The 16890-nt window shown below is 41.3% G+C and overlaps 1 protein-coding gene across 1 annotated transcript in view; it reads left to right on the top strand.

The window, feature by feature from the left end:
* The window catches only part of APOB (apolipoprotein B), a 46438-nt gene extending 29847 nt beyond the window's left edge, over positions 1–16591 (top strand). Inside the window, exons 24-29 of the mRNA XM_081188934.1 lie at positions 355–494; positions 1628–2001; positions 4137–11597; positions 12405–12507; positions 13392–13575; positions 14650–16591. Coding sequence (XP_081045060.1) covers positions 355–494; positions 1628–2001; positions 4137–11597; positions 12405–12507; positions 13392–13575; positions 14650–16407 — 10020 coding nt within the window. The 3' untranslated portion in view covers positions 16408–16591. The remainder of the gene's footprint in view (positions 1–354; positions 495–1627; positions 2002–4136; positions 11598–12404; positions 12508–13391; positions 13576–14649) is intronic.
* The last annotated feature ends 299 nt before the right edge of the window (positions 16592–16890 follow it).

Here is a 16890-nt window from a genome sequence, read left to right as displayed (position 1 = left end):
GACATCTTTCCGCAGGGCCTGCAAGACAGAGCTGTTCCACCTGGCCTTTGGTTTGGACTCAGTCTGACCCTTATGTTTCCCTCCCCTTATGGTTTTGATCTATGGGCTACTTTTAAAATGAGGCTGTATTTATTTTAAATTGCATTTTAACCTGTATTTTAAATTGGTCCCCCCCCCCCGTTATGTTTTTACTGTAATTTTACTGGCTGGGGAGGGCGGGGAATAAATAAATTTATTATTATTTATTATTATTATTATTATTATTATTATTATTATTATTATTATTGCTTCCTCATTTCAACTTTTCTGATCACAAGGCTCTTTGTAGCTTGATATTTCACTCTGATCTTGCAGGCAACCAATACCTGGTTACAGCAGGCATCCAAGAACGTTCCTTATGCGAAAAATCTACAGGATAAATTAAGCGGACTCCAGGAGCTCAATTTTCAGAACATGGAACTTTTTGCCATCCCAGAGGAGCTTTTCTTGAAAAGGTAAAGCGAAAGATGACATGTCTTATTTGGTGCTGACAAGGACCCTTTGTGGCCTTGAAGCCGAGCCTCATTAGTAAGGGCAAATTGTTCCTCCACAAGGTACACTGGTGTAAGACGCAGTTTCCAACAAATGCCTGAATCAGAACCATGTTTCTAGAAAAAATATTGCAACGGTGGTCACCCATTGTCTTGCGCTTTGATCGCTCTTGTCGGCTTTCTGCTAAAATTAGCACATTTAGTATAAGGGGAGTATAGAAGGGGAGTGCAGTCTGGAATTTGGGAAGGGACAATAGCTCAGGGCAGATAACATGCTTTTTATCTCAGGTTCAAGCCCTAGTATCTCCAGTTACAATGATCCCAGATAGCACATTATAGGAAAGACTCTCTGACAGAGATCCCAGAGAGTATTGGTTAAATTATTTATTTTATTTTATTTTATTTTATTTTATTTTATAAAAATTTAGTTGTACACTACATATTTGAATTCAAACATTAAACATAATCATTAACATTTAGGATTCCCCGAATCCTTTGACTTCCCTCCATCCTTCCATGGTTTCCATTTTCAATATTTTTCAACTGCATCATATATTTTCTCTGTTTTTCTTAAAATAATCCATTTTTACCGAAGTCTATAGTACATTACAAGCGTTACTCAAACCCCGCCAAAGTTTTCAGATTGTTTACAGTGTTCTCTTAGGTAATTTGTCAGTTTCTCCCATTCCTTATTAAAGCTCCTCTCTCCCTGCTTTCTGATTTTCCCGGTCATTTTCGCCATTTCAGCGTAGTCCATCATCTTCATCAGCCATTCATCTGTGGCTGGGACTTTATCTCCTTTACAGTACCAGGCCACTGGTATCCGTGCTGCTGTCGATGCATCCATGAATAAGCGTTTCTGCTTCTTTGATATCTCTGCACCTAAAATTCCTAGTAAAAAAAGCTTCTGGTTAAATTTATGTACCACCTTTCATCCGAAGATTTCAGGACAGTTTACAGGATAAAAATACAGGGGATACAGGGGTGGATGAAGAAAAAATCCAACCTAGAATAGGGCAGCTTCCTAGGCAAAGTGCAACCATTTGTTATTTTGTGGACTTTGTGGGATCTTAATTATGGGTAACTTTTTATTGCAGTGATGGCCAGATCAAATACATTTGGAACAAAGAGAGTACTGTCATTACCATTCCGCTGCCGTTTGGTGGCAGGTCATCCTACGACATGAGAGTGCCTAAGATTCTGGAAATGTCTCAAATGGCAATGCAGTCAATGGGAGGAAACATGGCTTCTCAAGAGTACAGGCTTCCTCGTTTCACCATCCCAGAGTCATACACGCTTCGGGTGCCTTTGCTGGGCACTTTCGAGATCTCTTCCAATATGTACAGCAATTACTACAACTGGTCAGGTTCCTACTCCTTGGCGAACACCACAAAGGATGTCTACAGCCTAAGAACAAACTACTTTGTGAGAGCTGACTCTGTTCTGGAACTACTTTCATATAATGTACAAGGTAAGAATCTCTTCCGGAGGTGGTGGTAGAGATTATGAGCATATTACGTAATTAATCGTGTGTTGTGTTTTCTTGTCGGTTCAATACTTTTTACTAGAAATATGTCACAGGCTCATTTCTCTGTGCATCAAGAGTTAATATGATAAAATTAATAACTCATATTTGGCCAAGCCTCCTCGTGACTTTGATAAAGCTCAAGCTCACAAGGCTCCTTGTGAATATATGATACCAGGGACTTACTCAATATTGTGACAGTTCATGCAAGGAATTATGGCAGCCTGATCATATTCTCCCATGTGCATTAATCTACCTAATGTGTTATACTAAACATGCAACACTATGAAGAAAAAATCCTATGCAATAGTCTCATAGCAGTTTTGTTTTGCAATGTTGTCCGCAGTCTTCTTTGTGTTTGCCTTTAGAACAATGTTGAGAGAAACGGGTCACTGTTATTCAGCTGGGGAACTGAGGCTACTTAATGGCTGAGTTCTGATACTAAACCACAGCTTAATATTCCATAGATGAGTTTCGGTCTCAGGAGCTTCTGTCCAGCTGCAAAAACTGTTTTCAACTGACTGTGATTTATTATGTACAAACCTAGAACTATGGTTTAGGGACGCGAGTGGCGCTGTGGGTTAAACCACTGAGCTTAGGGCTTGCCGATCAGAAGGTCGGCGGTTCGAATCCCCGCGAAGGGGTGAGCTCCCGTTGCTCGGTCCCTGCTCCTGCCAACCTAGCAGTTCGAAAGCACCTCAAAGTGCAAGTAGATAAGTAGGTACCGCTGCGGCGGGAAGGTAAATGGCGTTTCCGTGCGCTGCTCTGGTTTCGTCAGAAGCGGCTTAGTCATGCTGGCCACATGACCCGGAAGCTGTACGCCAGCTCCCTTGGCCAATAAAGTGAGATGAGCGCCGCAACCCCAGAGTCGGCCACGACAGGACCTAATGGTCAGGGGTCCCTTTAGCTTTACCTAGAACTATGGTTTAAGGCAGTAATCCCAAACTTGGATCTCCAGCTGTTTGTTTTTTTACTACAATTCCCATCATCCCTGACCACTGGTGTTGCTAGTTAGGGATGGTGGGAGTTGTAGTTCAAAAAGAACTGGAGACACAAGTTTGGGAAACACTGGTTTAAGGCCACAAGCTGTGATAAGAAACCACAGTTTGAACTTGGTTTATTTTCCTAAACCAATCAATTTGCATACAACATAAAGTGTAATTAGGTAAAATGAAAACAAAAGCTTTCAGTGCCCTTAGGCCATGACACAGGAGGGGAAGGGAGGGTTTGCAAGTCTAAGGCACATTCCTGTAAAGCTAAAATCTGTTTTAGTAGTGTGTCCAAATGCAGCCAGTAAGAAAGGGGAAAGCTGGACCCAGGTATCCAGAATTCAAGTCCAGCCCATTATCCATTGTACCATACTTTAAGTCTGTATGTTGTTGTGGCCTTTCCCCTTCCTTTACATTAAAATCTTTTCATGAAAGTGCAAAAGAGACTCCATTTGAAAGGCACAAGCATTTCTATATCATCAGCTTCCATTATCTAAAAACCAAACCAAGCCAAAAAAACCCCAAACAAACCTCTGGTGAGAAAGTAAATTGTACAGTTACTTCCATCAGTAAATTCTACAGTTGCTTCCATTGGTGGTGTCTACAGCCACAACCTAGTTAAACCTTAAATGCAAACTGAATGACAGTCTGGTTGCTAAATTGACAAACCCCACATATAATCTGTGTCTTAAAGGCTTCAATGGAATAATTCAAAACATGTCAGTACAGAAGTAAGCTATACCCAACTGAGCTCAATAAACCTTACTTTTAATGTAAGTCTTCATAGGATTGCAGGCTAAAATCCAAATGTTTGCTTTTAACTATGGTGGGCTTTAAGTTCCATTCAAGTCAACCCAACACACCTTTCCAAGTAAGTTCCATCAAAGTGGAACTTAACTTCTAGGTAGACATGCAGTAGTGTATATTTCTTGAATTTGGCTTGCAGGACCTATGAATGTAGAAGGGTGTGCAGTATATTCCAGCAAGGCACAGTAGCTCAAGTTATTTAGTTGTTGTTGTTGTTGTTGTTGTTGTTGTTGCTGTTGTTGTTAAAAAAGTTGATTGTACTTTTCTCTTCTCTCTCCACCCCAGGTCAGGGAGAAGCAAGTTTTGATGGGAACAACATGGCTTGTAATTATGAAAGTTCACTGCAACACAAACTCCTTAATTCAAATTTTAAATTTAGCGAAACAGGCAATTTTGAACCCACTCCTGTGGCCAGGAGGACCCTCACACTGGTAACATCCAGCCCGCTGGGTACTCGGTTTTCCCTGTCTTATGCTGAAGATGCCAAAATGAGTAACAACTTGCTTCTTCAAAACATAAACGTGGAAGGACAACTGAATGTCGCTTCAGCCTTTGCTAAAACCACAGGCACACTGTCAAGCACCTTTGATGTGAACCAACTCGTTTGGGCAGGAGAATCCAATCTGAAGTTTGACTCTTCCTTGCTTCAGGCTACTAACCAGATGACTGCCAGGTTTACAGGTGGCCCATGGACAGTCAAGTCCATCTCAAATGTACAGAATGGTTTTCTGACTAACACGGCTTCCTTGAAGTATGAAAACAGCCAGCTGAAGTTTTCCTCTGAGACCGCTGGAAACCACAGAAGCTTTGCAGTTGCCAACAAGTTTGACTTCTCTGTGGACAGAAAGGGAGCTGCGCTTCGCTCCGAGTACCAGGCCAATTACGCAGAAAACCAATGCTATGCCCTGATTTCGAGCTCTGTTAACGGCCAAGGTGTCGAGCTGATTAGCCACATGTCTGGGAAAGGTGAAAGACTCAAAGCTGAGCACAAGTCCACATTAGGTGTTAACCTCGATGGCCTGGCAAGCACTGCAACAACAAACCTGCAGTTTAATCCATTGAAACTGGAGAACGAAATGAATGCCCGGATTGGTGTCGCTGGGGCTTCCGTGAAGATCAACACAGGAGGACACTTTGGGAAACACAATGCAAAATTTGATTTGGATGGAAGAGTGGCTCCCACAGAAATCGTGCTTACAAGTGTATATCAAGGCAGCATTTTGGATGCAGACAGCAAGAACACCTTAACCTTCAGAGTGAACAAGGGGGGACTGAGGTTCGCAAACAGCTTGATCGGGTCATACAAAGGAATGAAGCTGGAAAACACTCATGACCTGAACATCGTGGGCTTGTCTTTGACTTACGCTTCCAATTTAGACCACACCATCAGTCCGGGCAAGTCCCACAAACACCACTTGGACTTCCAGCTGCAACCCTATTCTCTCACAGCCAACGTGAACAACGACTTGAAATTTGGCAGTGCTGATCTAAACAACAACGCACGGTTACAACTTGAGCCCCTGAAGGTTAATCTGGATGGCAATGTGAAAGGTGCCTACAGTGGCGATGAAGTGAAGCATGCCTATACCTTTACCTATGCAGATCTGGTGGTGCATGTTAAGACCGACACAGTAGCGAGTATTCGAGGTGCAGCTCTCACCCACAGAGTAAACTTGGATGTTGCAGGTCTCTCTTCGTCGGTCGTCATCAACACAAACTGTGACTCAAAATCCCTAACCTTTTCCAATGCAATACGATCTGTTGCAGCCCCATTTACTGTCACTGTTGACATGCATACAAATGGGGATGGAAGACTCTCAATCTTGGGAGAGCAGTCAGGACAGCTGTACAGCAAATTCCTGCTAAAAGTCGAACCCCTTGCTTTCTCACTTTCTCATGATTATCGGGGATCCACTGGCCACAACTTCAATTCTGAGAAAAGATACAAGACATTACTGGAGAACAAGGTCACTGTTCTTTTTACGCCATCTGAGCAAAGAAGTACATGGAAGATGAAGAGCCAGCTGAACAATAATGTGTACACTCAAGATTTTAGTGCTTTTAATGATGCAGAAACTATTGGGGTGGAGCTGGATGGAAAAACCTTAGCAGACCTTTCTGTACTGGACTTTCCTATAACTATACCATTCACAAACCGGGGGAGAGTCAATTTAATTGATGTTTTGGATTTAAGGGAAAATGTAGCCCAGACTCAAGAGTTTGGTCTTGCTCTTTCCGTGAAGTATGATAAGAATGAGAACATGCATGTCATCAATCTGCCCTTCTTGGAAAAGCTACCAGCTTACTATGAGCAAATGAGGCAGTCCATCCTAGCTGTCCTCAAATCTATTCAGAAGAACCTAAAGGGTGTAAATATAGATCAGGTTGTGAGAAAATATAGGGCAGCATTAGATAAAATCCCCCAGCAGGTTAATAACTATGTGAAGACATTCGATCTGGAAAGCAAAGTGAACAACCTGAAAGAGAAATTGGATGCATTTGCAAAGGATTACAGCATAAGTGTGGATGACCTTGAACTTGCTTTGGAAAATGCCAAAACTAATCTCCAGGCAGCTTTGTCTAAACTGCAGGTTTTCCTGGTTGAAACTGAAAGGTATATAAGGAGCAATTATGACTTAAAGGCAGCTGTTGTGCAACTTATTGAGCAGATTATTGAAAAAATGAAAGTTATAGACAGGCAATATGAAATCAGTAAAAAAATGATTGACACTATTCATCAACTGCAATCTGCCATCTCTCAGTATGACTTTAACCAGATAGGAAGCAGTGCTGCTGCTTGGGTTCAAAATATGGATGCTGAGTACAAAATCAAAGCTCGAGTGCAAGAAAAACTAGATCAACTGAAGAAACAGATACAGAATATAGATGCCCAACGCATTGCAGAGAGTTTGAAGCAGCAAGTGGAGGCGATTGATATTAGAACACTTATAGAGAAGCTGAACGTGTCCTTTCCCATTCAAAAACTTAATCAAATTCTGGAGCAAATTAAAGATCTTCTTCTAAATTATATGGAGGACTACGAAGTGACTGATAAGATCAATATACTTCGGGGGAAAATGCATGAACTTATTGTGAACTATAGAGTTGATCAGCAGGTCAAAGTTCTAATGGATAAAATAGTTGAGTTGTATAACCAACAGAAAATTGGAGAAACAATCCAGAAATTAACCCTGTCTCTGAAAAAAATTGACATAAAATCATTCTTCAACCAAGTACTGAAATTCATTGATGATGCTGTTAGGCAGCTCCAATCATTTGATTACACAAATCTGGTAGATGAAATCAACAACTTTCTTGATTTTGTTATCAAGAAGCTGAAGTCATTTGATTACAACAAATTTGTAGATGAAACAAACAATAAAATCCGGGAAACAACACAGAAAATCAATGATGAAATCAAAGCCTTGGAGCTACCTCAGAAAATGGAAGCTACAAAACAATACATCAAAGATGTCGCTGCTGTGGTTGCTCAGAACATACAGAAACTAAAAGACACTAGACTTGCCATCATCGTTAACTGGCTTCGTGATCTCCTAAGCTCAACAGCATTAAGTGAACTGAAAAGCAAAGCTTGTGAGTACCTGGAAGATGCACGTGAGAGAATTTATCAAATGGATATCCCATTAGAAATCCGGGGATACCTTGAGAAGGTTAGCCAGCTCTACAGCACCATAATCACCTTCCTAGATGAACAATGGAAAACTGCCTCAAAAAAGATTACCCTTTTAGCTGAGCAATACAATGTAAAAACTATGGCTGACAGTTTCAACCACTTTGTTGAAACTGGTTTCAAAGTTCCTGAGATCAGAGCAGGCATAATCAACATACCAGCTTTTGAAGTCAGTCTCCGGGTCTTGCGGGAAGCCACCTTTCAAACTCCAGATTTCCTTATTCCACTAACTGACCTGCGTGTCCCATCTTATCAGGTAAACCTCAAGAAATTGAAAGAAATCAGAATTCCAGTCAGATTTACTACTCCTGAGTTCACCATTCTAAATACATTCAAGGTGCCATCTTATACAATTGATTTGAATGACATCAAGCTGAAGATTGTGAAGACGATTGACCAGATCATGTCAAGTGACTTTCAGCTGCCAACTGCTGATGTGTATTTCCAAGATATAAAGATGAAAGATATGTATTTTTCTGACTATTCTTTCCCAGAAATGAATCTCCCTGAACTCCAAATACCTGAATTACTGATCCCAAAACTAAATTTGAATGAATTCCAGTTCCCAGAGATCCAAATTCCAGAATTCCAGCTGCCCCGCATTCCACACTCTGTGATGGTCCCTACATTTGGAACATTGTCTGGTGCTTTCAAAGTAACCTCTCCCTTCTTCACGTTGACTACTAATGGTGCTTTTAAGAACACAACAGCTTTTGCCCACAGCCCACAATTTTTGGGGTCTATTTCAGCAGTAGCAACTTCCAAAATCAACTGCCTTGCTTTTGAAATGACTGCAGATACAAGTCTCTCAGCTCCCGAGATGCAGCAGTTAATCCTAAGAGACAACCTGAAGTTCTCCCACATGTACATTGATGCTATTCATGCAGGTGAAATAACATTTTTGGGGACTTCTGTTCGGGGAAATGCAGAAACTACAGCAAAATTCCATACTGAGCGTAACTCTATAGATCTGTACAACCAATTAACAGGCAGCCTCCAGAAGAAGATTTCCATAGAGAGCAGGACAACCTACAGACACAGGCTATATATTCCAAATTTCAGCAGCCAAGCAGAATTAAGTAATGAAATAAAAACAGCACTAGAAGCAGGACGCATATCAGCTACTTCCATTGGCAGAGGAGACTGGAAATGGACAGCCTTTGATTACTCTGGTGAAGGAACCCATGAATCAAGTGTCAGCTTCGGTTTAGGGGGATCTGTAGCTTCATTCGTAGCACAAAACAAGATCAATGATAAGTACTTGAGAGTCGACCAAAGACTGGCATATGAATATAATCTACCAAGTTCTGCAAGGCTTGAAGTTCAATCTGTAGTAGAATCTCCACAGCTGGGACGTAGTGACTTAAATGTGCAAGGCATAGGGAATCTTGCAGAGCTCAAAACAGAACTGAGGGGCACACACAATGCTAAGTTGAACGGACGCATATCTGGGACTATAAATAATGATGTGAACTTCTTGGTGCAGCCCTTTGAACTGAGTACATCAACAAATAATAACATGAATGTAAAAGTTAGCTTCCCAATGAAAATAGTCGGCAAAATTGAGCTTGTGAATAATTATATACTGGCACTGAGTCCCTCCACTCAACAAGTTAGCTGGGCAGCTGAGGGCAGATTTAATCAATACAGATACGTCCATAACATGTCTGCTGGTAACAACGAAGAAAGTATAGAAGCTTCTGTGTCCATGAATGGTGATGCTAACTTGGAGTTCCTAAAAAATCCCCTCTCGTTTCCTGAACAATCTATCATGGGCATCAAGACACCCCACGTGCAAGGATACTCTCTGTGGGAGGACTCAGGGCTGAAGAATTTACTGAAGACTACAAAGCAATCATTTGATTTAAACCTGAAAGCTCAGTACAAGAAGAACAAAAATATGCACTCGTTTCAAATTCCTTTGGATGGAGTACATCAAGCCCTGAATCAGTACATTGTAACCTTCAACAGGCACTTTGAGAAAGGTAGAGACAACACCTTAGCATTCCTGACCGAGTCCTATAACCAAGCCAAGACCAAGTTTGACAAGTACAAAATAGATACTTCAGTTAACAAAGTCCCACAGACATTCAGGATTCCAGGGTACACTGTTCCAGTGGTCAACATTGAGGTATCTCCTTTTACTGCTGAGCTCCCAGCTTTTGGCTATGTGATCCCTAAAGAAATGAGCACTCCAAGTTTCACTGTCCCACTTGTTGGGTTTTCAGTGCCATCCTATACATTGGTCCTTCCATCATTGGAGTTACCAGTCCTTCATGTTCCCCAAGGTCTGCAGACTCTTAAGCTTCCCAGCTATCGAGCACACTCGCCTTTAAACAGAATCTACATTCCAGCCATGGGAAATATTACCTATGAATTTTCATTCAAATCTAGTGTGATTACCCTGAACACAAATGCTGGTCTTTTTAACCAATCTGATATCATTGCTCGCTTGAGTTCATCCTCCACTTCTGTGATTGATGCCCTGCAATATAAATTGGATGGAACAACCAGCCTCACAAGGAAAAGAGGGTTGAAGCTAGCGACTGCATTATCCCTGAACAACAAATTCATAGTGGGAAACCACGACAGCACCATCAGTCTCACCAGGAGAAATATAGAAGCTTCAGTGATTACCACAGCAAAAAGCAGCATGCCAGGCTTGAACATGAATTTTAGGCAGGAGCTTAAGGGAAATGCTAAATCAAAGCCAGTCATTTCCTCAGCTATTAATCTAAACTACGCTCTTGACACTCGTGGTGCCACTGCTGAAGGAGCAATTGTCCACAAGGCCACCTTGGAAAGCATTGTATCTTATATATCTGTAGATACTTCAACCAATGCTTTCATCAACGGAGTGCTTCACAAGAGAAAACCATTTTCTGGAAAGTTGGTTCATGAAGCAGATGCCTACCTAAATGCTAAAGGTGCTCGTTCCTCAGTCAAATTTGAGACCAGCTCTGACATTGATGGAATTTGGAAGTTTGACACAAAAGAAAATGTTGCCATTGAAGCATCCACTCGTCGTCTTTATGCATTATGGGACCACAATGGAGAAAATCATCTGAAATATTATCCAATTGTCAGAACTGAAGGACATCAGAACTGCAAAGTGACTTTAGAAGTAGAGCCTGGAAGTATGTCCGTGCGTCTTCAGATACAAGCTAGCCAACCAAATAATTTCTTCGGTGAGACTTCAGTTAATCAAGACTTTTCCGTTGCCACCAACAGTGAGAATCAGAAGATTGAGTGGAAGATCGAAGGCCAAACCCTCTCCCTCTTCCTTGGACATCACTTGCAGTTATCGAATGACAACACAGAAGCTCATTTTGACCTGTCCAGTTCTTTGGGAGGTCATGTAGCTTTCCTCAGAGGCCTTGTGCTGCCAGTTTATGACAAGAGCTTATGGCAGATCTTGAAATTAGATGACACCACTAGTCCTGGAGAAAGGCAATACTTAAATGTGTCAACATCCTTCGTATACACAAAAAATGAAGATGGGTACTTTATCCCCATAAATGTCAACCAGCTGACGGATGGATTTACATTCACAATTCCTGAAATTAACTTACGGGATATCAAAATCCCCCAAAGACTGACCACCACGCCATTTCACATTGGATTTCCATCACTTCCAAAAATTCAGTTTCCTCAGTACGATGTAGTGACCAGCTTGAAAGAATATAAAATTCCCTACTTTGAGGTGACTATACCTGAGAAGCTATTAACTGTATCTGAATATACTCTTCCAAAGACCCTTTCTCTGGGTAAAATCTTTGTGGACTTCAGCGCTGCAGCCAAGAAGATAGCTGACTTTGAGTTGCCTACGATTACTATTCCTGAACAGCAGATTGAAATCCCAGCCATTAAAATCTCCTTCCCTGCTGGAATCTACATCCCCACTTTTGGAGCTTTAGGTGTTTCTTTCAAAGCTGCTTCACCATTGTACAGTACTACCTGGAAAACAGATTTCAAGAACCATAAAGACTCTTTCAACCATTCCATTGATTTTACTGCATATTCACCACTGCAGTTCCTGGCCTATGATCTAAAAGGTAAGATACATATATATATATATGTTTTAGGTGTCTTGGATCCTGAGGGAAGTTCTTTGCAAGGGAAGTGTGTCCCATCCTCTCCATTGTGGAAGGAAGATGAAAGAGTGTGCTAGGAATCTGATACTTCAAGCAGTATCTGAAGTAATAGGAATTATACTTCAATTTTTAAAAGAGTTTCACCAATATTTCAGTAATATTTTCAGCTGTCCCATAAGGCAGACTAACATTATTATGTAATCACATATTGCTGTTGGAGGTGGCCAGGGACCAAATATGAAAGGTCAACTAGGTAGTTTAAGGCTAGAGGAAGATTTTGACTCATAGAGGGACATTTGAACCAGCAATATCCATTGTTCTCCTCCGAGTCACTGCCTTTTGCACTTTCCCCTTCCTCAAAACACATTTTCTTATGCCCTCTCCTTTTTGGAGTATCTCTGGTATGGAGATACTCCAAAAAGGATCCTCCATGGAGAGGAAAAGTGTGGGAATGCCATGATTTTGAGGAGCACCTCATATGGACAAAGATGGAGGTACAGAAAGCTTTCTATCCCCATTAAGCAACACCTATAGATGAGCCCCTAGTTTACAGATGAGTCTGTGCAGTAGACCAGCTCTCTATAATAGCTGCAGCAGATCCTGTAAAATGTAGAAACCAGTGACAAAAACTTCTGCATTCAGTGCAGCAGTTTATTATTTAATGGAAAAGTGAGATGTTGAGTACACATTATCTCAGCCCTAGACTTTCAATGCAGGCTCCATTTACGTTAGCTATAATTTCACCTGTGTGGAACCTTTTCTTCATAGGTGTGTGGATCTACAAAGGTAACAACATCGAAGGAAACAGCCATTTTGTGCATCGTGACCTGAGTGCAGAATATAAAGAGCGTCTCACTGTACTAGAAAATGGGTAAGGACTTGTTTTCGTCAACCTAAATGGCACACTCTATAGGGAATCCCAATTCAATGAGCTATGGCCATTATAAAATGTGTGCTAAATGTTGTCCTTTCACTTAGTGTGCTCCTAACAACCCTCTCTCCCCCCAAAATGGGAGAAGGGAGGGAATGACATCCAAGGAAACATGTCTGAAGGTGCCATCTGCTCTACTTTGAGATTTGAAGACCTTGCGTGATGGTCAACTAAGTCATATTCAGTGGGTTTACTCTGTGTTTGACAAAATTGCCTATCACGCAAGGTCTTTTTGTGGATTCCATCACCAGATATGAGACTTTATTCCAAACTGGGGCAGAATCACTTCACTGGTTTCCTGGCAGCTGGGTCTCCTGCTGCTTGCTGGGAGGGAGAGTGGGGTGTTGGCAACCACACCAGCAGCAAAGCCAATATGGTGCTTCTAACTGTGCATTTGAGTTTTTGTGAAGGGCAGGGGACAAATATTTATAATAAACAAATGAGTGCCTGGATAGCTCAGTTGGTAAGAACATGGCCCAGATCATGACAAGGTTGCAGGTTCAATCCCTGTATGGGACAGCTGCATATTCCTGCATAGCAGGGAGTTGGATTAGATGATTCCAGTTCTATTTTTCTAGAAAAGAGGTGTTGGAGCTCACCATGAACTTCTTCCTTGGCAATGGCCCCCACCTGAGAGGTGCCAGAGCTGAGCTCCAGTTGTTGCTTTTTAAAAAGCCCTGGATGGGATCCTCAGCTTCCCTTCCAACTCTACAATTCTATGATTCTAAGTCTTCTGAGATAGACAGTCATTTAAAACCAACTGTATTTTTAAATTAATAACAATTAATAATTACCTTTTCTCTGATTGATTCTGCCTGCTTTAGAACCACTGACTACACGATATCTCTGGATGTCACCAGCCCAACCTTCACTGATGTTCAAGTGCGTTTCCATGAACAGACCGCAAGAGTTGCTACCTCAATATCTTCATCTTCAGCTGGAACCCTTGGCTCTCTCATCAGTCTGGATACGGATACTTTCAAGGGCGAGGTTTTCTACCGAACTCTGGTAAGCATGGCCAGATTTAGGCCGTGTGCTCTTGCTTAAAGGATCATGAACTTACTACTGGCACAGTGCCCATCTTTCTGATAGATGGGTTTGAAGGCAGAAGAGGGGGAAGTCAAGTTTTATTGTGACAGTCCTGTCTTGTGAGGTCCCTGTTAACTGAGTTGGACTGGTTCACACCAGGAACAGAGGTGTGGTGAGAACAGGATGCTCTGTGACAAAGGGAAATGCCACTTCTGGGGTCTATCTTTCCATTTGCCATAGCATAGTTGCTCTGCTTCCCTCTTTCGCCTCCTCAGCGTAAACTGAGTTTTTCAGAATTTGAATATGTCGCCAGACTTCTAGCAGTACCATGAGGGGAAGACTAAGATGTGTTTTTCTAAGGCCACTTTTAACTTATTTGTAGATGTTAACCGAATGCAGGCTTCTCCTACCTGTTGCCCCTCCACCCCCAAGTTGTTGGACTACAACTCCCATCATCCCTGATAATTGGCCATTGGATTTTTAAATTATAAATGATTACTGCAAAAAGAAGCTGTATCTATGCACCGGGTCATAGTCTGCCAAATTTTTGTTTCATTTTACTTTTTATTTCCCATATTTTAGTGTCCTTGGGTTGACTAAAATTATTTAATAATTTAGATAGGCTTAGGATTTAAGTGTGTTAGGAAAGAATTTAAGATGTTTAAAGACAAATCTGAATGAAAAATGTCAAGTGATTAAGTTAAATTTTCTGAGAAATTTGAGTTTGGAAAACTGTTAAAATGATATATAACGAAATTCAACCAAGGGGATTTAAGGAAGTCACTAAATAATGTTGCCAAGATTTAAATAGGATTTATGTTTGTGTGTTTGTGTGTGTGTTTGTGTTTTAAAAATCTTTGGAAAATAAATAAAATGTTTTTTGGGGAGGAATTAATAATTTAGGAAAGGCACGGAAAACAGGCACAAGCCATAACCACAGATATGATAAACATTGGTGCAAAATAAGTCTATTAGTAGAAGACATGGCTTGGGCTTTTCTTGGCAAAGTAGCGGGTGAGTGACATTTCCTAAAAATGTGTTTTGCATTTGCAGTCTAACCCTCAGGAAGACGTCAATGTCTTTAAAAGCGAGATATCATTCCGAAATCCTGAACTGATTCAAGTCAAAGCCAACTGGAAAGAGGATGCTGCCATAGACCTACTTGAAGGCTTAAAAGAGAAGGTTCCTAAAATAGCCGGTGCTTTGTACAACTGTGTTAACAAGTACCACCATGAGCATATGGGTATTGAGATCAACACTGCCACCTTGAAGCTGAAGGACAACTTGAAACATAATGCTGACATGTCTTACAGAGCTACTTTAAGCACTATCAACGAACTGGAACAGGGGCTGCATGGCATAACTAACCAGGTCACTGGAGAATATGAAATCTTGAGGAAGAAAGCCAAGAAGATGTACCATCAAGCTGCAGATCAAGCCAACCAGATGGACTATGACCAAATCAGAGCCCAGTTTTTTGAAGCCACCATGAATATAATCGCAGAATACCATAAAAGGTTGAAGCGTCTTATTGATTCTGCCATAGAATTCTTGAAGGTAACAAAATTCCAGGTGCCAGGAGTAGACGGAGAGCACACTGGTGAAGAACTTTATGTGATGGCCACTGAGAAGTTAGCAAACACCACAGAGCTCTGCATCACAAAAATGCAGGAATATTTTGATGACCTGAATGCATATGCGAATGAACTAGAGGTTAAAATTCCAATTTCCGGCCAGACCCTCAAAGTTCGTGACATACTTGATGAAATTAAGGTCTTTCTAACACATGTTAGAAATAGAGTCAGTAACCTATTTCTTGCCCTTGAAAAGATTGACTTCACACAATATCTAAGAGAGCTCAAGGAAGTCACTCAGCAAGTTTTCAAAGCAGCAGAAGATCTGATCGCAAATTTGAAAGCCCAAAACTATGAACATTTAGAAGCCCAGGCAAGGCAACTCTTGGCCAAGATCCGTCAAGGACTCAATGAGTTAGCAAACAATATAGGATACTTCGCTCAGCAGGTTGGAAAGTTTATCCAGCAGACTTTGCAGGTTAGTTCCGTGGAGATAGAGCGTTTGCTGCAAAGCATCAAAGCCTTGAGGGAGGAATATTTTGACCCAAGCATTGTTGGGTGGTCTGTCAAATATTACGAAGTGGAAGAGAAGGTGGTGGCTTGGCTGAAGGGTCTGATCATTGATGTGATTGAGTGGCATGCCAAATGGATCAGTGGGGCTTCTGACATGATTGCACACCTGACAGATCAAGTGAAAGATTTTGTGGAGAACTATGAAACTGAATTCTCCAAGTCGGCTCATGACAAGATTCTATATTGGTCGGAAGCTGCTAAGAAGAGTGCTGCAGAACAAAACCAAAAAGTCAAGGCAAAGGTATATGAGGCATACGAGCACCTGTCTGATTCCTATGCAAGGCTTATCGCTAACACTAAGAGCCTGATAGACCTGACAATAGAAAACTATACTGCATTCCTCCGGTACCTTCAACAGCTTCTGGATCAGTTTGAACAAGCGACAGCTGACACAATGAGGCCCTATATTGTTGTCCGCCCAGGAGAGCTCAGGATAGACATCCCAAAACCATTTGACTTGCCAACCATTTATCAGATGAGCCAGCTCAGTGAGGAAGATATGAGAAAGAAACTGGAAATAACGCGGGAACTAATTCAGCAAGGTGTCGAACAAAGCTCCAGGAAATGGGAGGATCTGCAATATTTCATTGATCAGCAGATCAGCGCTGGGCAACTGACCATGCAACAGATCAAGGAAAATGTACAGAAGCGCTTGCAATCTTGAACGGACAAAGAGAAAGAAAGGTAGTGCAAACTTTTACCACGCCATATTTAAAGCCAGCGGCAATCATTGCTCTTGGAACATCAGAAAGCTATTTGTTTGAATTTGGCATTTGTAAATGAAAACGGAATAATTTGTGGGTTAGTCTAATGCTTTTCAAAAGCCAATAAATTAATTCTTTGTGACATTTTAGTGTCCTTTCATTGAAACCAGTTTTCTTTTAGGTCATAGGTCATAATCCAGTATTTTATAATGGAAGCCTTTACAGAGGCTTCAGATGGAACAGGGCCAGAACCCACATTGAGCAAAACGTTTTGAAAATTGCTTCAATGGAAGATAAGGACCCAATGGAACAAGAAGTAGCATGTGATGAAAAAGTCAGCCTAAGAACCCAGCTTAAGAATGTGAACTATAAATAAATTTTAATTAGGCAAGTAACAGGAGGAAAGTAGGCAGAAGTGTACATGTTGGGTTGGAATGTGCATT

Source organism: Podarcis bocagei (assembly GCF_964188305.1).
Source record: "Podarcis bocagei genome assembly, chromosome: 3".
Lineage (NCBI taxonomy): Eukaryota > Metazoa > Chordata > Lepidosauria > Squamata > Lacertidae > Podarcis > Podarcis bocagei.
This window is presented reverse-complemented; position numbering and strand designations above follow the sequence as displayed.